Genomic DNA, 22,021 nt, shown 5'->3' on the forward strand with positions numbered 1-22,021 from the left:
TTTTCGACCATACAAGTCTCCCATATGGCCCCCAGCAATTGACCGTTTGTTGCTCTCCTAATTATGCTGTTACACTTGAGGCGATGATTTAATGAGGTGTAACAGTGTACCTGTCAAATACGACAAAAGGAATCTGTGGTAGTTTCCAAATATACCCTTGTCATTTCACCCATCACAAGATGATGGCAATGAATTTTGATTAAATTCATGAGAGGTTTACTTACACTGCTGACTCTGCAAACAGCAGCAAGAGTGATAAGACGTTCAATGGAAATGGACAAATTACATGCATTATAGTTATCCATTGTATGTACATTTATTCATTTGGCATTACTGATCGTAAACATAATGCAATGCAGTGAAGACCGTGGCTGCTCCCACAACTGGAAAATGACTGTGAATCTGTTAAAACGGACTGCTCCAGAAATAAAAGTATTGGCCCTTTTACTATAGCCCGCCGTAGAGGGCTTTACCGGCTATTAAAGGCCCTCTCCAGCGTTAAAGGCCCCGAGCCGAAGGCGAGGGCCTTTAACAAGGGAGAGGGCCTTTAATAGCGGTATAGCCCTCTACGGCGGGCTATAAGGCTATTAGAACATTATGTCACTAGAGGACTGAATGTTCTAACACAAAAAAACAAAGCCTTTTGGGAGCGTGAGGGGAATGGAATCCCCTCAGGCTCCCTGGAGCCTTTGTTTACAGACAGAGCTGTGAACAAAGAAACATTGGAATGTTGGAGCTCCAGGCTTATACCAGCCATTATAAGCCCAGAGCACTCAATTGTTTTCAAAGGAGCTCCAACATTCCAATGTTCTAATAAAACCAAGACTGAAGGGAGCAATGGTCACAGAATAGGCGCCACACTGCTCTGACAAGATGCCCCCTTAACATAATGTGATACTTTAAAACATCTACTGTTAACTTGTATGACTGATTTTGTGTCAGGGAAGTTTGTACGGTAAGGGTTAACTGGATAATATTTTAGCACCTTTGGAAGTGAACTTGAGAGCTGTAATCTGGATGCAGAACTTAATGACTGTGTTGCTAGTTTTCGCTATGTCTAATTGATTATTCGTGCCTTGATTCCTGTGATGGCTATCCTAGTATGTAATAATTGCTATATGGGCTACTTACTGATTTATTCATGTATGAATCTACTTTGTAGCTCTATCTTACTAATGAGAACTTTTAATAGCCATACCTCCAAATGGTGTACTGATCTGTTACACATAATATTGCACCAACTGTACGATTGTTTGCTTTGACTGTGATAAAACCAAGAGCTATTAAAAAAATAATAATTGTGTTGTAAGTTGTGGAGGGCAACCCTGAAAGACCATAGACTGTTGGATGATCACCAGATAAATCTGGTTTCAAAAGAAAATCTGAAACCAAAGTAGTCCAAATCTATCAGAAAAACCATCCTGATATCAGACCTACTCAGAGCATTAGGCTTACAAACACTACATTCATTTGCTTTAACTCCCAACATAGGATTTAAAAATAAAGTTTAGGAAGATGTGTATAAACATGGCGGAAATCTGGTGTCCACGGTGCCCTTTTTTTGTGCTTGCAGAGATTAGGAGGCACGATTAAAGCATACTTGTTTAATTTGCCATGTTTGCAAAGTACATGCAAATTGACACCAGATTTGCCCAATAAGTTATTTCTCAGTGTTTTTCCATCATTAAAAAAAAGATCTATTTTAGAATTGGCATCTTATAACTGGCTCCATCACTTGGAATGCCATCTACTCCAGTAACATCCAGAGGCTCCCTTTTGGAGGAAGCTGCTTTGCTGACCCTTTAACATGGTGGATCTTTGAACTGTTCTCCAACATATCCAGATTAGTTGTTGGGGAGGTGTAGCTAGCTTTATTTGATCCATGCAGACTTTAGATTCAGTCTATTAAAAAAAAAAATATATATATATATATATATATATATATATAATTTGTGGCTGTTTTGAGGCTCTGCACTTAGAATCGGAAATACCATCTCTTAGGGATGTGGTCCTGTTGACTTTCTCGCCAGTGCGGACTCTTTCCGGAGCATCTGCACTTTCTAAATAGCTTGATCATGCTATGATCTTTCCTCCCTGGCCTGACTAGTTCGCAAATAATTTCCCAGTTCTTTCCATTTTCATTCACGATCTACATCGACTCCTGCCTTCATTTTCATTGGTATAGTTTTTAATTACTGTCCAGTCTACTGTTGGTTAAAAGAAGACCAAAAAACGGGGACACATTATCAATTTTATTGCTATGGCGAGAATTCATGTATAGATGTTTCAGACTCTGCAGAAAAGTCTATCGTAAAAGCACGAACAGTATTACATCAAATGTAATTCATAACAGGTCAAGCAATAGTGAAAAGGTTAAAACCTAACAATATATATTAAAATAATTTTAAGATCACATAGACTTATGAGGTCGCACAACAGATTTAAAAAAAAAACAACATACAAGACAATTTCACCATTGGCTAAGGTCATTAGAAGTCTGAGGGTGGACCTACATTGACCAACACTTTGAAAATACTTTTTTATTTTTATTTAAAACAACCTAGTATACCTTACATAACATTTGCAGAAATGGATTAAGTGGAGCATTGCTTGACCTGAAACATTCACACGGACATGATGCGGTCTGTAAACTATAAACGATGCCCTGGGGGAAGCACAACGTTTTTTTTTTTAAATTGCTGCTTATTTCCAGGCCATAAAGCAGCTTCTCTACCTGTTAAGTCTTCTAAGTAATCTTAGAGCACAAGTTGTCCATGGGTCCGACTGGCGTATATTGCGGTTAAAATTTATTTTCTTACTTCGTCGAGCCCAGGCTGTTATGTCTTTTGCGCTCAAGGGGAGTTTTTTTTCTGTCTGTCTCTCCAGGGTTCCTACAGTCTCTACTGCCCTGAATTCCATCCGTCTCAAGCCTCTGCAACAGTGTCTCCCTAACATTTCTTGTTTCATTAAAATTCCACTCCACAAATAATTGGGCCTTCCAAACATAAGCTCGGTCAAAACATTTTGGTGGAGATGCATACAGTCTTGCCAGAGATTTTGGATCTGCTAACAGACTGCAGGTTAGTGTCTCACTTTCCCCTCAGACACTTACTCCTCACATGTATTTGCAATGACTTACCCAGCAAACCGTGTTCTTGTGTTAAAATCCACGGAGCCCTTCATTCGAAGGGGCACTCGGACATCAAAACATTTACTGTACTAAACCTCTCCAAAGTCCTTCACCTTTCAGCATCCTGAAGCCCCTCATTGCCTCGCATTTTTTGAAACCACGCTTACACCAATGTAGCAACTTAAACATGGTTCTGTCATGCTTTTTTTATATAATTATTTAATAATAGCTGAAAGAGGGGATTTCCTTGATCGAAATTGCAAGGCCTATATGATAAGCTATTATTATTTTAGCCTTTGATGCACTATTGACAGAAACTTCAAGTTTGAAATGTATGTTTCCCATGTAATTTCCATATTTTCAATACACTCCGTTGTAAATAATATTCTGTAGGGGCCATAAAGCACGAATTGATCGTTCAACAAATAATTAAATGCGTAAGTAAATCACTACATTTTTAAAAAAAAAAGTTGAAACGCATTCAAATACTTAACTACATTACAGAAGATCTGGGTTATTGCCAATCCCACAACAATAATGACAACAATCAAATAATGGTAATAATTCACATATATGGAATTTTAACCTAAAAGCTTTCACCATTAGGCTTGTATAATGTCACAGATTCCGTGCCTTTAAAACACAAACCTGTAGGATGAGTGTTTGTCCTTGTAAACCTGACGTTATTTTGCAGCTTTCAGCTTTAGTGCCCGTTGATGTACATCATTCTGTGAAAATGTGTCAAAAAGTCCAAAAAGTTTATATTATTGTATGCACTCCTAACTCATCGTTTAGTCTGCGTTTATATACAATTCTACCGTGTCTGCTGTATATATTCTTTCACATGTGTTTCCCTTCCATGGATGCTAAATCGGACATATTTTATGAAAATCATTAAAATGTTGGCTCTGATTACTTTTATCTAGCAAAAATATGTCAGAACCAAAAGGAATCCAATTCGGAAAAGCATTTGCTGGGCACTGAGGTATTCGGGTACTGGGGAAGCCAGCCGTGGCTCGTGCAGGTAAGAGCGGAAGGGCTTTGGGGCCTGGTGGGGGGAATTTCTACAGACGACGACAAGGGAAAACTAAATAAATAAATTTTTCTTCATGGTCGTCTGTCGAAATCCTCCCTCACTTTGCCCCACTGCCCCACCGCTCTTACCTGCATGAGCTGCTGCTGGCGGAAACAAGCAAATCTTGACAGCCCTCTCCCTCTGAGAGTCTGGCAAGGCCAGCATACCTGGGATCAGGGCACAAGTCTTAAAAAAAGTAGTGGGGGGACGTTACGTCACGACAGGAAGTGACGTCACAAAAGGTGGCTTGCACCATCAGACTCATTGCCTCCCCTCGCTCACCCCTTAGATGCGATTGCATCAGAGAAGCCAGCGCGCGAGCAGCATTCTGAATGAGCTCCCATCTCTCTCCCCAGAGAGGCCAAAGAGTGAATGTGTGGATCCATTTGCTCCAGCAATCGAGCTCCTGGTAAACTATGTGGGGGGACGCCGTCCACCCGCGTGGGACCCTGACGCGAGCCCTGCCTGGGATCCATTTTTCAATCTTTTCAATCCATATCTGACTCGTAAGAATCCTTGCCCAGTACACCCGAGTGAAACAATCAAACTGATTGGCGCTTATGATTTACTAAAAATCTGTTATGCAGTCAAGGTTTTTGGTAACATCTGATTTAATGAATCCAGACTAAACCTCTAGACCTGTCTTAGTGTATTACGGTAATGCAATTATCCTGAATATCATCCTAAATTAATAAGAATAATATAATTAACGTTTTTGTTATTAGGAAATTATAATCTTGTGTCTCGGCAGTGTAGACATAAGCTAAGTCGGGCATTTTTAAATTGATTATATATTACTCTTTCAAATAGTTAGTTTCCTGCTGTATGCAGATTTGTCTGTTATAAACACCGTTGATTGTATTTAGGGAATACTGTGGAACTAATCTAAAAAAAAAGAAAATAAATGTACGATCAGTTTTTGTTTTCCTCCTTCAGAGAAAATCACCTGGTAAAAAGATTAAAATTCATTATGCTTTTTTTTTTTACTAATGGAGTAAATGATTGTGAACGAGTAATTTATTGTGGCAATGGTGATTATAGTGTATTAGGGATGTGTAACAGCCCTAAATTAGACTAGGGACATAGTTGATTAAATCCTCTCAAACTATCCTACTTTTGATTCTAGGCAAAACACTTAATAACCCCGTGCATTTAAAATATAGATGTGACCTTGTGTAATGTGACGTATTAATGTCAAAGCTTCTTCACATGAATATGCTTTTTTTAAAAGACTTTGCCATATTTTAAATGATGTGATTTACAAAGCAAACATTTTCAGTGCTCGTCTCATGCACAAGCTCTACGATCCAAGCCGGACCCTTGCCTCGGCTCGGCTCTCCCTGTCAATCTAGAAGTTCACCCTCCTTTAATTGTGATCCCTGCAAACAGGTGTTCAGAAGTTTATGGGCCACTTGTGATCAAGCAACTAGTATTACTCTAGAGTAAACTTAAACCCTTCCTTCCTGCCAAAGACTTCCAAACTGCAGTACAATCTATAGTCATCCCGCACATAGAATACGGTAGCACCGCCCTCTGCGGGCTTCCCCTAACTACAACGGCACCCCTAAGAGCGTCCCTTAACGCTGCAGCAAGACTCATCACTGGTTCAAAAAAACTCGCATATTTCCCCTGACTTTAAATCCCTGAACTGGCTACCTTTTTGAAGCCAGAATACATCTGAAAATAGCCTGCATGACACACAAGGCCGTACACATGAACTCACCCGCCTACCTCACTCAAAAGCTGACAATTTCAGGTGGCTCTAGAACTACTAGAAGCACGAACCATCTTCTGCTGAAGCCTCGAAGATTTCGGAAGGAAAAAACCTATAAACGCTCCTTTTCAGGAATGGCACCCAGGATCTGGAACTCACTCCCACCTGAAACCAGGCTCATCTCCTCCAACAAACTTTTTAAGAAAGAAGTAAAAGCGATCCTCATGGCTAAATACACATGATCTATTATTCTGTATCTCTCATTAATATGCTCTGTAAGACCTGCTTGACCCCTTGGTCTATCTGTATTACTTGTATTATCGACTTACTTGATTGTATACGTTCCCTCGTTGTATATTGATTGTATACGCTCCCTCTTTGTATATTTTTATATTGTTGACGCACCTTTCTGACTTTGCACACTGTATATTATCGGCGCAACTGCTTGAATATGCACCTTGTACCGACACTACCTCACCTATGACCTACCTCATGTTTTTGACCTACCTATGTATCTACGCACCTTGTACCTAACTACCTCAACTATTACATTGTATTACTCTATCACCCCCGTGTCCTGTAAAGCGCTCTGATATCTGCAAAGATCTTGTTCGGGCTATATAAAACTTTCAAAATAAAATAAATAAATGGGTATTCTCTCTAACAGCCCCCTCAATTTATGTACTCAAGGTCTCAAAGGAATGCAGAATATTCTTTAAAAAAAATACAAAACATAGCCTATGATCATAATAAAGACGTGCATGCATTCTTTTACAGTGCCAACCGTCCCCCACTCCCAGCTTGATTGTGGTGTATAAAACAACAGTTATTACTTGAATGAGATTTACTTTAACTGCAGGCTACTACTTTCATTTGTATCTACTGAGATCAAACCCGGCTCCACATGATGTAGATATTTACATTGACTTTGCAACAAGTAATTGTAGTCTGAGACTCGTCAACCTACCGTATAAGTAACATGTAAATTCTATTGGGTCTTATGTTTATACTTTTTTATTCTAATCTACAGGAAGGAAATATTGAGTATTGATAAACTGGAAGCACAATTGAAAGCCTGTAACTGCCGACTCGTATTTTCTAAAGCCAAAGTAAGAAATTCTTTCATACAAGTGTTACAAAACATTAAATTACTCAATGAAAGCAGTAATTGGAATTGCATTCATATATTACGCTTACTATCTCTGACTGGGTGTCGAAGCGCTTCATCGGCGAGTAGCACTCTGCTCCAAACCCATAAACTCATTGCGTGTTTGTTTAACATGCATGCTCGAATATGCCCGCATGATGATGGTCATGCTTGTCACATGATTAAATCCCCGTAGGCCTACCTCAGCCATCGAAATTTGAGGTTCATACATTAAGCTCCATTAAAACTGAGTAATAGTAACAAACGTCTATTACACATAATGATTAATGTTAAAACTATTAGTAAGAACTTTGTTAAAGTTAAACGTGGATAAAAACGTTTGCTATTGGGTAGATTTTGTTCTGCAGGAATCTCTCCACTAGAGTCCTTTTTCACTTTTCTCTGCCTCAAATATGATTTCTGCATCAGGGGCTGCAGATTAAGTGGAGATGAAGCTTTATGCTTCTCTCCGGACCGTTTCTGTGAGTTGTATACACTGGTGTAAGTGATGTTTTTTTTTTATATTTTGCTTTTGCTGGAGAGCCTGTATCCAAGGATGTCTTTATTACGCTTGGTATCCAGCATAAATTGTCTCAGAGGAGAGTAAATGTGAGGCTGGCTCCAGGGTGAATTATGCTTCCAACTGCTGACCAGCTGGACCGTAAAATGGCTAGATATTAAAAAGGGTATTCCTGTTTATATATTTGTATTTTAAATCCCTTGTGACTTTTTTGATAAAATCTAACATTTTGCATATAAACCTTGTTTGTTTTTCTTGTTTGTTATATGTTTCATGTATCTATGCGTGAAAAGTCAGTTGTGTATTTAATACATATGATTGACTGAACTAAACTCCACCAGGACCATTAAATTGTCCTATTTAATAAATATTCTCAAAACATCAAAATACTCCTTTGAATAAACTCCCTTGGAGGCACTCCTTACCCATTTGATAGATATTAACAAAGCAGATTTTAAAGAGAAGGCATAAGTAGCTACCTTGTATACTGTTCTTAAAAGTATGTGGTGTAGATATGATTGCTAGTTCTATATTTTTAAATCGGTGCTTTATCGTAGGATGGAGATGGTTGTGGGGCATACGTGTGAGTTTTGCTTTCTCCAGAAATTCTTATTTGCGGTTTCTTGGTGCACCTTTATTTTGTTTTCACTCTAGAACATGTGGAATTGTATGTATCCTTTCAAAGAGTGCAGCTTGTATAACCAAGTGCTATTTTTCTCCTCTAGCCCTCAGTATTAGCTTTGTGCCTTCTCAGTCTGGAAGTCGAAGCCTTAAAATCAAATGAACTGTTTGAAATTGCACTCAATGTTCAAAAGCATTCAAGGGTAAGTTTTCAACTGATTTAAAAAACTTAGTCAAAGAACTAGCTTGGCTTGGTATGCACTTGAGTGAGGTGTGTGTGTTGTTGTGGTACCACCCCCTCCCTCCCGACCACCTTTCCTCCTGTGGGTTATAGTGCTCTAATCACGTTTATGTCGCCCCTTGATTAACAGCATTTATTCTCTATGTGATCTGTGCTCGAAGTAAAAGCCTAACTTGTATTACTGCATTATGCAGCACCATGGTTTGACCACAATTCTTCATCCTTATTTTGTGTGTATGTGTGTACATATATCCATGTGTTGCGTAAATGTTTTATTCAGTATAGTGTACTACACCTTAGTCTTCTCTTATATATGTGACTATAATAATACCTTAAGTTTTATGAATCTTTTGTATTGACTGTGCATTTACAAAAATTACTTAATGTTTCAATGCTACTATTGATGTTCTGGTTTGAATTGTTCCCAACTTTTACTACACAAGTAGCATTCAAGTTCTGAGTAACCTCTTATTATAACAGTGACCCCCAGACTCCCTTTCATAATTTAGCTATGAATCCTTTAACCCCTTCGCTGCGGCGGCTATTCCGCCGCAGCGCTAAAGGGGCGGGGCGGCCGCGCGGCTGCCGCATGCTGGTGACAGAACCGCTCCGTCACCAGCTACAGTTGAGCTGTGCTGGTGACGGAGCGGTTCCGTCATGACCCGCCCCGCTCTTTAGAACGCCCGCGCAGGCGCGAAATCAGCGCCGCGCAGGCGCGGCGGCCGGGCCATGACGGAACCGCTCCGTCATCAGCACAGCTCAACTGTAGCTGATGACGGAGCGATTCCGTCATCAGCATGGAAGGGGTTAATACTGCTAATTTTAGAAGAATTAATTCTTACTCCAGAAATGTAGTTCCCAGAACCCCCCCCCCCCCCGGTACCCCCCCATCCACAACCCAACCCCCAAATCCCTCTCCCAGGACCTGCACGTTTTGGATGACCTAAACTGAGGGCTTAGTGTGCAGACAGACCCTGGACACCCCCACAGGATGAGTCCGCCGTTAGACCAGCTAGCTCTACAGAGCCACTACCACTACCCTGAATTCTACAGTGGTATATGTAGTTTCTGGCATAAAACAACTGTTGTAGAAAGGGGTCCAAGGGAAAGTTTAAAGATCACATCCAATCACAATCCCCACTCAGACAGTAAATACACAAATGAGTGATATTGGGTCTATGAAAAATACTGTTGAACAATGCCTAAAGCTCCAAACAAGACAAAACCAAAGTAAATCAAATGCCACCGGATACCTCCATGGTTGTGAAGTACCAATCAGTTTTCGATCGGTTCCTCCCTGGTCATCATTTGGGACTCCTCACACCGAGGAGAGCAATCCTGTAACCACTTGATTGTTGATAGAAGTGGTTACCCTAATGTGTTTCTATGGTGTAAGGCAAATAACCGTGAAAGCTGAAAAAGCAGTGCATAAAAGAAAAATAATGGTGTGATAGAACTGCCCCCTCCGTCTCACGTTCTGGGTGCTCCTCCCTCGCCTCATGAGATTTCTCAGTTACCCTTTGGCCCTAAACCCCGACTACAGATCCCCTTGTTATCACCTATTTTAACACTCGTTCATTGATGAAATTTCAACTGGAGATTTATCAACTGCTCGATGTTAATCACATCGATATTCTTCTTTTGTCGGAAACTTGGCTGACGGATGACTCCACCCCCGACATCCTAGCAGCAATACCAGTCTGGTACTATATACTCAAACTAATAGGCCGCAGGGCAAATTGGGTGGCGGAGTTGCTGCTATTATTCGCCAAAAGCATAAATTCACTATCTTAGACAGGGTCAGTCTTCCTCGGGTTGATAGCCTTATTCTGAAATTTGCTTCCCCGAAGTTTTCGTTTATTTGTGCCCTGTTCTACCGTCCCCCTGATCATATGCCATTATTTCCTCAGCTTTTTGGTGAACTGGTTTCCCAGTTAGCCATCAATCATGCCAGGATAATCATCATAGGCGATTTCAATTACTGGCCCTCTGACACTCGCGAAAGTTACCTCTCGACGGAGTTCTCAGATCTCCTTCTTGGCATGAATTTTTCGCAACGGGTTTACAAACCTACTCATATTAAGGGGCACATCCTGGACCACGTCTGGTCCTCCAACATTGATATTACTCTCCCTCTAATTTGCCCCTGTTCCTGTTCCTGGCCTGACCATTCTTTTATTTCTTTCAATCTGGTTCATATCCCCTTTATTCCACCGACTCCGGCCAGCAACCTTTTAGCCCGAAACTGGAAACGGGCCAACATGGAAGAATTTCATATGCTACTGGCTACCTCTATTCCCAGGGAACAGGCTTCCATCGCCTGCCAGGCTTCTCGCCTCGAAAGCTGGTTAGAATCAGCCAGTGATAAGGTAGCCCCTCTGAGATAAATAAAAGTTAGATGCCCCCACGATGCTCAACTCTGGTTCTCTGAACAAATAAAAAAAGGAGAAACTGGCCCTCAGGCAGGCTGAGCGCCGCTGGCGGCGTGCATATGCCCCTGAGGAGAAAACAGCATACGTAGCCTTGTTAAAACAATACAAAAATTCTATTCTTCAGACCAAAACAGCGTATTTTTCACAAAAAATCATTAACTCATCTTCAAAATCAAAGGACATTTTTTCTATTGTCTACTAACTCTCACAACCCGACCGGGTGACAGTCAAACCTGTTCCTTCACAAAGGCTCTGACTCACTAAATTCTTTTTAGGGCTCGCCTATCCCATTCCGCAAGGAATGGATAGGGGAGAATTTTAGTGGGCAAAATAAGTTCTCAAACCATCGGGCGGATTTCCGACAGTTCACGTGAACACAAGCACATGCTTTTCCCTCGCTCCCGAGCCGCCTGCCTCCGAGAACTTCACTTCAAAGGGCTCCCCCGCCCACTGCTTCACACTTCACGGCCGCCAGGCCGTGTCTCCCATCTCTCCTCCCCCGCCCACTGCTTCACACTTCACGGCCGTGTCTCGCATTTCTCCCCTCCCCACAGCAATGCCAAGAGCTTCTTTTCTTTTTCTATTTAGTCCAGTGCTTCACAGCTTTGGCAAACAGCACGGGCAAAGTCAATAGCTATGGTTGGTCCAAATGTGAGACATACTGGATTTGCCAATGCTTGCTCTTTGTTTCTTCCTGTCTTTCCTTCTTTCACTTTCCCAACTTCATTTCTGCTACCCATCCTCCCATTTACCCGTCCCTCCCACACTCCCCTGTCGCTCCCCCTGCTTCGCCTCTTAAAAGTGACCCTCTTGCCAGTGGAGACGATGACGTCCAAGAACTCCTCGCTGGCATGTGCGGTAAAATTAGAAAGAAGTGACTCATCTGGTGGCCGCAGCTGCTGTTCCGTGTTGTGAGTGGCAATGCCGCCATTTTGCTGCCGAGGGTGCTGCTCCCATTCCGGGTTGAGGTATCCACGCACCTAACAACAGCATATAACATAAACACATTCTTCCGGGCATAACTTTTCAACTGGAAGTAAAACTGGAACCTCGCGTATGAACTATGTTTAGGATACATCTAAAAAGTTTAAAAGAAAACTCACTACGCATCAAGGGTTACTCGAACCATTTGCAAAATGAGCTTACAACAAGTGTCTCGGAACTGCTGGATCTGTAAAAGATTAACGTTCCGCACATGCTAACTACAGCAGTGTTTTACAATAATACATCATGCTAAATATACCGGTACACAAGGCCTCCATTATTTGTTTATAATATGGATGGGAAAGTTAAGCGATTTGCCCAGAATCACAGAATGCTGAGCAGCAGACGCAGAGCATCAAACCCGGCTATCTAGGTCCGAAGGCCGCAGCTTTGGTGCCAAAGAAACACCCAGCCACGAGGATGAGGGAAGGAATGCTCAAGGCACTTAAAAGCTCTGCTCCCTCTGTGGCTCGAGGTTCCAACAGGATCTCAAGCTGAGCCAGAGAGAGGGTTCACACAGATGTCTGGACAAGTTCCAAACTGCCGCTATTTGCAGAATAAGTTTTTTTTTCCGGCTATCTGGTTCGCTAAAGGGGGCAGGGGCACTTTTATTTTGCTGTACGGGCCTACTTTCAGTCTCGGGTCCACCTTGATGCCACAATTGGAAAAGACAGCAAAAACGTTTAGAAACCCGGGGGGACTTGATTTGCCTCTAAACTGAGGTTCTTCTCATGGGGAAAAGTGGCACAAAGTACTCTCTGGTAGCAGAGAACTGGGATCAGAAAGAGACAAAAGGATTTTATATTTGCATAGCGCTTCCCACACCAGACGACCTGACGAGGCATAGAAGCACTTCCGGTGGTGGGGTGCATGCTACTCCGTAAATTCTGAAGAGATGAGGGGAGAGAGGAATTAAAACAGCAGAGTTGAACACAATTAAACGGAAACATGCTGTGAAGGGCTGAAGCGATAGCTCCTCGCGAGCGGGGCGTCCATTGTTACATGACAAAGCAGGATGTTTTCACAGAGAACGTGCATTCTGAACACCTGGTGCGTCCATCTGTGCAGTTCCCGTCACTGTTCCCAGGGGCGCTACCAATAGGAACCGAACTGTATGTGTTCGTCATCAGAATTGCTTTGATCCTTTCTCCACATGTGCTCAGTAAGATGTCCTGCCTATTCCTTGTTAACAATCATGGATTACATTAATCTTTGGAACATAGCATTTGACCAGGAATATAATAGCAAACCTACAATTTTGAAATATTTTTTCTGCTCTAAAAAAACCAGAGTAGCTTATCCAAAACACAGGTTGTGATATCGCCCCCTCCTGTCTCCTCTCCCCCTGCTGCCTCCTCCTTTTTATATTTTAGTATTACTTTTACTGTTAACACCCACCCCTTCCATCACCTCAAACAGCATACATTTTCTTCAACACACGTCGCGATTCCTGCAGAGCAATTGCAAGTGTCGCCACCGACCTTTACATATTCAAGTGGATAAAAGGACGCAGCAATTCACTGGATCAACTGTCGCTGCCTTCCCCCTCACCTGCAGCCACATGCAACAGCCGCACAGTGACTGGCACATGCAGGTTTTGTGATCACGAAATCTGTACGAGGGAAGTGCAGTGCTGCGAGCCCCTTCACTTCACTATGTGTGTGGCCTCACTTGGCGCTCCTGCCAGCGCTCAGTTATTCCGGGGCTTTCTTTGTACTGGTGCCACACAGTTTCAAATAAATGAAGACTCACATTTCTAAATCAGTACTTCAAATAAATGCATTGCAATGAGAATTGGTAAATATTCGGATGTAAGGAGGTGGGGCCTTTTAGAAATACCTTTATAGATAAATCTTGAAATCACGCAACTGTTTATAATGTACAACATGTTAAAGTCGTCCTGATCAGTCAATGCAGTAAAAAGTAAGTTTTATACAATTACAGACTGTGCTTGTATGTACAAATGTGCCCTTGTTTCTCCTTTATCTGCATCGTTCTTCCTTTCTAATTCTCTTTTCACAAGCGTCGGGCATCCACAAGCGTCTGGCATCCACAAGCGTCTGGCATTAGACATCCACTAGCATCAGACATAACAGCTTTTCTGCTGGACCTTCCTTCCCTGTCCATTATAGTCTGAGCCCACAGCAGAAAGCGTGCAGTGTTTTATTTATTTTACTGTCCATTTCAAACTGACTTTGTTGGTCAAAAAAGGATAAACGTCTAACTCGCCATGACTGGAATCAGACCCCAGATACTTCTTGTTGCACGCAGAAATATGTGGTGTAGTTAACTTGCGAGGTGCCTTCACTTCATGGCTGGATAGAAAATAAACTGTAAGGAGGCAGTCAAAACAATGAGCACACTGGTAGTCCGGCTTCTCAGCACTCATTGTGCCCGCCCGCTCAGAAAGCACAAAACAGTCAAATAAGACGCTTTGCCTATGTGCCAGATTTAAGATCTGAACTCAGGTTTTGTGCATTTGAAGCCAGAGGCCACATGTCTGCCTCCTTTTGTTTGGTTACAGTGATTAACATCTGCGAATTCATTTATATTAGTAGCATAACACAGGTGCTCGAGGGGACGCATTGAAACGTTGAATCAGAATTAAAATTGCACGCAGTAAATTCCTCGAATACGGGATGTTTACGGTCACCCTCTATCTACCTATCGCCCTCCCTCTATCTACCTATCGCACTCACTCTGTCAATGTATCGCATCACCACAGCATCACTCAGCACCACCACAGCATCCCTCAGGGGCACCACAACATCACTATGCGCTACCACAGCATCACTCGTCTCCACCAGAACATCACTCAGCGCCACCACAGCATCAATCTGTGCAACCATCCAACAACAACTGGTTCAAATATGTCCTTTCAACGTTTCAAGCTTTATTACAAATGTCACAAAAAGATGTTAATTAACTTCTGTTCTTGGATTTTCGTCACAATAAAATACACTGAACACAATCTTCACAAAAGTTATTTACAAAAGTTTAAGCTATTGCCATTATAAAGTACAATAACTTTTAAGTATTAATTATTTAAAAAAAATTAAAAGCCATGGTTATTTCTAATATCAATACATCTGTCATGTTAATACAACACATATTGCATTACAAATGCTATAGGTGTCACATTTGCAAAAGTTAAAACTATTGGGATTGTAAATGACAACGCTATTAATTTTGCTATTTTCAAAACCAACACATAAATAAAAAAAGTGTAATTTACAATACCTCCAAACTTTCCTAATGCGAGACCTATTGCATTGCAAATGCTTGTTTTATCAATAAAATTATCTCTATCAAAAATAATATTCCTATCCCTACCTTTCCCACCACCCCTTGTAAGAACTTATTTTCATTAGATCACATTCCCCTGATTACCAAACCAGACTTTTTGACTCTCTTGAACAAAGTGGGCTCTGGCTCGCCAAACTACTGTTGGCCTCCCCCGTATTCTGAAGGAAGCCTTCCTAGCTTGTCCCGATTCCCCCGCTTTCTCTCCTTAACAACTCTTTGGCTACAGGCGTCGTCCCGGATTCCTTTAAATGCTCCACAGTTGTTCCTATCCTGATGCAGACCCTTCGGTACTGAGTAACTTCCGACCCATTTCTCTGCTCCCCTACCTTAGCAAGATACTAGAGACCCATGTTACAAACTGCCTAAGCTCATTCATTGAGAATTCCCCGTTCCTTGACTCTCAGCAGGCGTGCTTTAGGCCAGCGCATTCTACTGAATCGGTCATCGTGGCTGTGATGGATGAGCTTAGAAGCGGAGCCGATAAAAACATCACCCAGGCACTCGTGCTTCTGGACTTATCGGCGGCCTTTGACACGGTCGATCATGAACTTTTGATCGACCGTGTCAACAATGCTGGCATTCAGGGCTTGGCTCTTAAGTGGATTAGTTCCTTTCTACACCATCACTTCCAGGCGGTTTGCCTGTCCACTTTCTCAGCAACACAAACTAGACTGACCTGCGGGGTTCATCTGAAAGAAACACGTTAGTGTTAGATTCCTTACCTTAGAATATCCCCAGGCGTCAGTCTGGATCCGGAAACTTTTGCGTAGCAGTACCCCTGCGCGTCGGTAGGCGTCGTCTGCAGGCGTCCCCTGCGGCTCCGCGTCAGTCGTCGGCGTCGTGCGCCGTGATGACGTCGCTGGAGTACATAGACGCCGCCTCCGCGCGCTGACGTCAGTTCTTCTTTTTTCCGCGCCAGTGGACGCAGATCTGAAGAGCAGTACTCCGGTCTTTGACCAAGTTTTTCGATTGTTTTTCCTCTACTGTGCCTGATAGGATGCCTGGGTTTAAGAATTGCGATGACTGTGAGCGCACGATGTCGGTCACAGACCATCACCGCCTCTGCCTCCGGTGTCTGGGCCCTGACCACGACGTGGACTCCTGCGTCGACTGCCGGGCCCTTACCAACAAGGCTAGGCGGGAGCGGTCCCGCAAGCTACTGGAGCTCCGGGTGTCGGCCCCACGTCGGGACCGGGAGCGGTCCCGGTCCGGCCGGAGGTCGAGAGAGCGTTCGAGGGAGCGGTCACGGAGCCGCGCCGGGCGCTCCGGAAGTCGACACCACTCGTCAGGCTCGTCAGGTAAGAAGCACAAGAAGTCGGGGCGTCGTCATCGTACCCCCGACTCCCCCCCGATGCGGCCGGGGGCTCGGGTGACCCCAACCCCGCGAGAGTCGCCGGCGCGGCCTGCCTCATACCCTCCGGTCCCTGGGCATGGCGCGACGCCTGAGGAGATCGAGGCGTTCCTCATGGCCATGAGGGCGCTCGCTTCTCCGACGGGGCCTACGGCGCCTTCGGGCCCAGTGCTACCGTCTGGGGGCCCTAGCGGTTCGGGTGTCCCTGCCTCGGCGCCGTCGGGTGCTCCGGCCCCGGCGCCGCCGACGGCTCCGACCCCGGCGCCGCAGGGGCCTTCGGGATCGGCGCCGGCTGGTCTTCCGGCCTCCCCGGCGCCGTTGCCATCGGGGTTACCCCCGACGCCGCCCCCGCGCGGCGCCGGTTCTCCGCTGCCGGTTCCGGCCGGCGGTGGGGTTCCGACGCCGGCTCCGGGCGGCGCCGTCCCCTTACCTTCTCCGACGCCGGACGCGGCGCCGGACGGGCGTCGCACGACGCCGGTCCCGGCGCCGATGGGGCCCATGAACCCCGAGGAGCCGGTCTTCATCATTGACTCCGAATACGGAGAGGATGAGGAGTACGGTGAAGGTTGGGAGGGGTCCGAGGACCCTCTGGCTCGCGAGTGCCAGTATGACCCGGACTGGACAGGTGACGTGGGGGATGCCAGTGGTTTGGACGACTCTCCTAACCCTGGTTTGATCTCTCCTCCAACCGTGGCATCGGTGGAGGGAGCTGCCTATTCTGTGGTGCTGATGAGGGCTGCCAAGGCCTTACACCTTGAGCTCCCCGTCGCGGCCGTGAGGCCTAACATCCTCACCGAGGTCTTCAAACCGCAGTCATGCCCACTGGAGCCACTGCTGCCGTTTAATGAAGCCTTGTCTGACGTTCTGTTGGTCACGTGGTCCAGGCCCGCTTCAGGTGCGCCTGTTGATCGGAACGTGGCCAGGCGCCACCGTCCTTGTCCGGACGACCCCAAGTACCTGTCTACCCACCCCACTCCTGAGAGTCTGGTGATCCAGGCCTCGACCTCCCAGTCCGCATTCCCGTCGGCCCCGCCCGACCGGGAATCCAAGAGGTATGACCAGTTTGGCAAAAAGGTCTTCTCGTCCATTAGTTTGGGCCTGCGGTCTTGCAACACCGCCTGCCTCTTGGGCCGCTACACCCACTCTGTGTGGGATACGGTCGCGGAGCTGCTGCCAGAATGCCCCATGGAGGTGCGGGCAAAGCTCGGTCAGGCTGTGGCTGAGGGCCGAGATGCAGCGAAATATTCAATTCGGTGTGGTCTTGATACGACCGACTCGCTGGGCAGAGCTATGTCTACGACGGTGGCGATTCGTCGCCACGCCTGGCTGAGATCCGCCAATTTTTCGGCTGATGTCCAGAATACCCTGATGGACATGCCGTTTGATGGCTGTCACCTGTTCGGTGACAAAGCGGACCACGCGCTGGAACGCTTCAAGGACTCCAGGGTCACGGCCAAGTCCTTGGGTCTCTCGACCCAGCGTCAGCAACCGGGTTCGTTTCGTCCCTTTCGTGGCCAAGGAAGGGGCGCCCCCACACGTGCTGCCAGCCACGCGCCGCAACAATCCTTCCAACGCGGTGGCGGCCGTGGAAACCGCCGTGGTGGCGGTCGGGGACAACGGCGGGGTCAGACCACACCTTCCCCCGCAGCATCTACCCCAAAATCCTCCTAGTCCGTGCTTTCGGCCCCATGTGACGCCAGTGGGTGGCAGGGTTCGCCATCACCACGCTCACTGGCGCACGATCACTTCGGACAGGTGGGTGCTGCAAATCGTCCGAAGGGGCTACTCCCTCCCCTTCGAGACCTCTCCTCCAGCCATGCCACCGCAGAACCACCGTGTGTCGGGGGACCACTTGACACTTCTGCAGGAGGAAGTTACGGCCCTCTTGGCCAAGGGGGCCATCGAGCGCGTTCCTGGGCCAGAAGTAGGGCGTGGTTGTTGTTCCCACTACTTTCTGGTGCCCAAGAAGGACAAGGGGGGCCTACGTCCTATCTTGGATCTAAGGAACGTCAACGGCTTCCTCCGGAAGGAGAAGTTCAAGATGTTGACGTTAGCTCAGGTCTTGGCTGCTCTAGACCCACAAGACTGGATGGTAGCGTTGGACTTGCAGGACGCCTATTTTCACATCCCCGTCCTGCCGGCCCACCGGCGTTACCTGCGGTTCACGGTAGGCCAGGAGCATTTTCAGTTTATCGTGCTTCCCTTCGGCCTTACCAGCGCCCCACGGGTGTTCACAAAGGTGATGGCGGTGGTCGCAGCCCATCTGCGCAGGTTGGGGGTTTCAGTCTTCCCCTACCTAGACGACTGGTTGTTGAAGGCGGGCTCGCCCCAGACAGTCGTCCACCACCTTCAGATGACGGCAGACCTCTTGCACGACCTGGGGTTCTCCATCAATGTGCCGAAATCACACCTGTGTCCCTCTCAAAAGCTCCTTTTCATCGGAGCGGTTCTGGACTCGGCGCAGTTTCGGGTTTATCCTCCGGAACGGCGGGTTCGGGATATTCAGGCTTTGATTCCCATCTTTCAGCCGCTATCCCGGGTTTCGGTCAGGTTGACGCTGCGGCTGCTGGGACTGATGGCTTCCTGCATCCTTCTGGTGCATCACGCTCGGTGGCGGATGCGGGCTCTGCAGTGGGACCTGAAGTTTCAGTGGGCCCAGCATCAGGGCAACTTGTCCGACCACGTCTTGATCTCGGAGGGCACTGCGAGACAACTGCAGTGGTGGCTTACGGACCGCGATTGGGTCAGGGGCAAGTCCCTCTCCCTTCCCCAACCGGAGCACGTTGTCGTGACGGACGCGTCCCTCCAGGGCTGGGGTGGCCACTTGGGAGAGGCAGAGATCAGAGGCATCTGGTCTCCGGCGGAGTCCCGGCTCCATATCAACCTGTTGGAGCTGCGGGCGATTCGTCTGGCACTGAAGGCATTCCTCCCCTTTGTCAACGGGAGTGTGGTGCAGGTGTTCACCGACAACACCACCGCCATGTGGTACTGCAACAAACAGGGCGGTGTGGGGTCGTGGACCCTTTGCCAGGAGGCTCTGCGCCTCTGGCAATGGCTGGAACGTCAGGGCGTGACTCTGACGGTTCAACACCTGGCAGGTTCTCTGAACGCCAGGGCGGACGAACTCAGCCGTCGGTGCTCGATGGATCACGAATGGCGTCTGAACTCGGACGTGGCGCAAGGCATCTTTCTGCAATGGGGAGAGCCTTGGTTAGATCTATTCGCCACCGAAGAGAACGCGCAATGTCATCAGTTCTGCGCGATGACAGGCGCGAGATCAGGCGCGACCGGGCCCAAGTTATCCTTGTGGCTCCGGACTGGGCTCGAAGATACTGGTATCCCGAGCTACTCAGCATGTCAGTCGGTCCCCCGATCCGCCTGCCCCTTCAGGAGGACCTTCTGTCGCAGCAGCAGGGGACGGTCCTCCACCCGAACCTGTCCAGTCTCCACCTCCATGCTTGGAGATTGAGCGGCGGCAGTTGAGGCCATTTGACTTGCCTCCTGAAGTCTGTGATGTTGTTCTGGCAGCCAGGCGTCCCTCCCCTAAGTCGGTATACGCCTGTCGGTGGAACAGATTTGTGGCATGGTGCACAGCAAAGGCTGTGGATCTTCTTTCTGCCCCTCTTTCGGAGGTTCTTCTGTTTCTTCTTTCTCTTGCCCAGCAGGGCTCTGCTCTGGGCACTATCAAGGGCTACCTTTCTGCCCTTTCAGCTTTTTTAAGGCTTCCTGATCAGCCTTCTTTGTTCAAATCCCCGATTGTAACTCGATACTTGAAAGGCATCACTCACATGTTTCCACCTGTTCCGTTTGTGATGCCTCAGTGGGATTTGAACCTGGTTCTGACCTTTCTAATGTGTGCTCCCTTTGAGCCCCTTCATTCTTGTCCTCTCCGTCTCCTGACTTTAAAGACGGCTTTCCTGGTTGCCATCACCTCTGCCAGGAGAGTGAGTGAGCTCCAGGCTCTTTCTGTCCAACCTCCTTTCCTGTCCATTCATCCTGATAAGGTGGTTCTGAGGACTAGACCTTCTTTCCTGCCCAAGGTTGTTTCGGCCTTTCACATCGGGCAGTCCATCACCCTCCCTTCCTTCTTCCCGCCTCCGCATCCTTCAAAGGATGAAGAGCGGCTCCATCGTCTGGACCCAAAACGTGCGCTTTCATTTTACATGGATCGCACACGCCAGTTCCGGGTGGATGACCAACTGTTTGTTGGCTACGTGGGTGCGAAGAAGGGACGGGCGGTCTGTAAACGAACCATCTCTCGATGGGTCGTCCTCTGCATCAAAGTGTGCTACTCTTTGGCTCGGAAGGAGCCTCCTGTTGGGCTGAGGGCCCATTCCACTCGGGCCACGGCGGCTACCACTGCCCTGGGCCGGGGAGTCCCCTTGCAGGACATTTGCCAAGCGGCTACGTGGGCCTCGCTGCACACCTTTGCGAGGCACTACTGCCTGGACAGTCAAGTCCGGAGGGATGGCTTCTTTGGCCGTTCTGTCCTCCAGGACTTTCTGGTGTAGTTTGTATTGGTTCGCAGACCCACCACCGGGGTTGGTATTGCTGGGGTATGTATTCTAAGGTAAGGAATCTAACACTAACGTGTTTCTTTCAGATGAACAAGTTACTTACCTTCGGTAACGATATATCTGTAAGAAACATTAGTTAGTGTTAGATTCCTTACCGAACCCACCCATCCTCCCCGTTCTGCGAACTGATACCTAGGGTTAAGGTCATCCCTTTCAGGGCCCTAGTTTTTACATGGCACCAGTGTTGGTTCTCTCATGGCTCTGCGTCTCCTGGCGCGGAAATGCTGTGTGCAAAGAACTGACGTCAGCGCGCGGAGGCGGCGTCTATGTACTCCAGCGACGTCATCACGGCGCACGACGCCGACGACGGACGCGGAGCCGCAGGGGACGCCTGCAGACGACGCCTACCGACGCGCAGGGGTACTGCTACGCAAAAGTTTCCGGATCCAGACTGACGCCTGGGGATATTCTAAGGTAAGGAATCTAACACTAACTAATGTTTCTTACAGATATATCGTTACCGAAGGTAAGTAACTTGTTCTTCAGGGGTCCACCCTATCGCCCCTCCTATTTAATCTTTACATGCAACCCCTGATTGTTTCCCTACGCAATAGCCCGGTCACCATTTTCAACTATGCCGATGACCTTCAGCTGGTATTCAATCTTGACTCCACCATCGCATCCAGTACTAACTTTCAATCCACCATGCTCTCTATTAGTGAATGGATGTATCATAGCCAACTGAAACTTAATCCGGACAAAATAGAACTGGTTTTATCTGGAGGGTCATCTAACCCTTCGAACTCTAGTTTTTGGCCATCTTCCCTGAGCACTCCCCTCTCCTCGACGATTTCGGAAGGAAAAAACCTATAAACGCTCCTTTTCAGGAATGGCACACAGGATCTGGAACTCACTCCCACCTGAAACCAGGCTCATCTCCTCCAACAAACTTTTTAAGAAAGAAGTAAAAGCGATCCTCATGG

General features: G+C 46.7%; 1 protein-coding gene across 1 annotated transcript in view; it reads left to right on the top strand.

Annotated features, from left to right (window-relative positions):
- The window catches only part of CCNG2 (cyclin G2), a 54,513-nt gene that overhangs the window by 13,325 nt on the left and 19,167 nt on the right, over positions 1 to 22,021 (top strand). The window contains exons 5-6 of the mRNA XM_086961796.1: positions 6,950 to 7,028; positions 8,312 to 8,410. Of these exons, the coding sequence (XP_086817922.1) occupies positions 6,950 to 7,028; positions 8,312 to 8,410 (178 nt within the window). The remainder of the gene's footprint in view (positions 1 to 6,949; positions 7,029 to 8,311; positions 8,411 to 22,021) is intronic.

This window comes from Lissotriton vulgaris, chromosome 3_1 (genome assembly GCF_964263255.1).
Source record: "Lissotriton vulgaris chromosome 3_1, aLisVul1.2, whole genome shotgun sequence".
NCBI lineage: Eukaryota > Metazoa > Chordata > Amphibia > Caudata > Salamandridae > Lissotriton > Lissotriton vulgaris.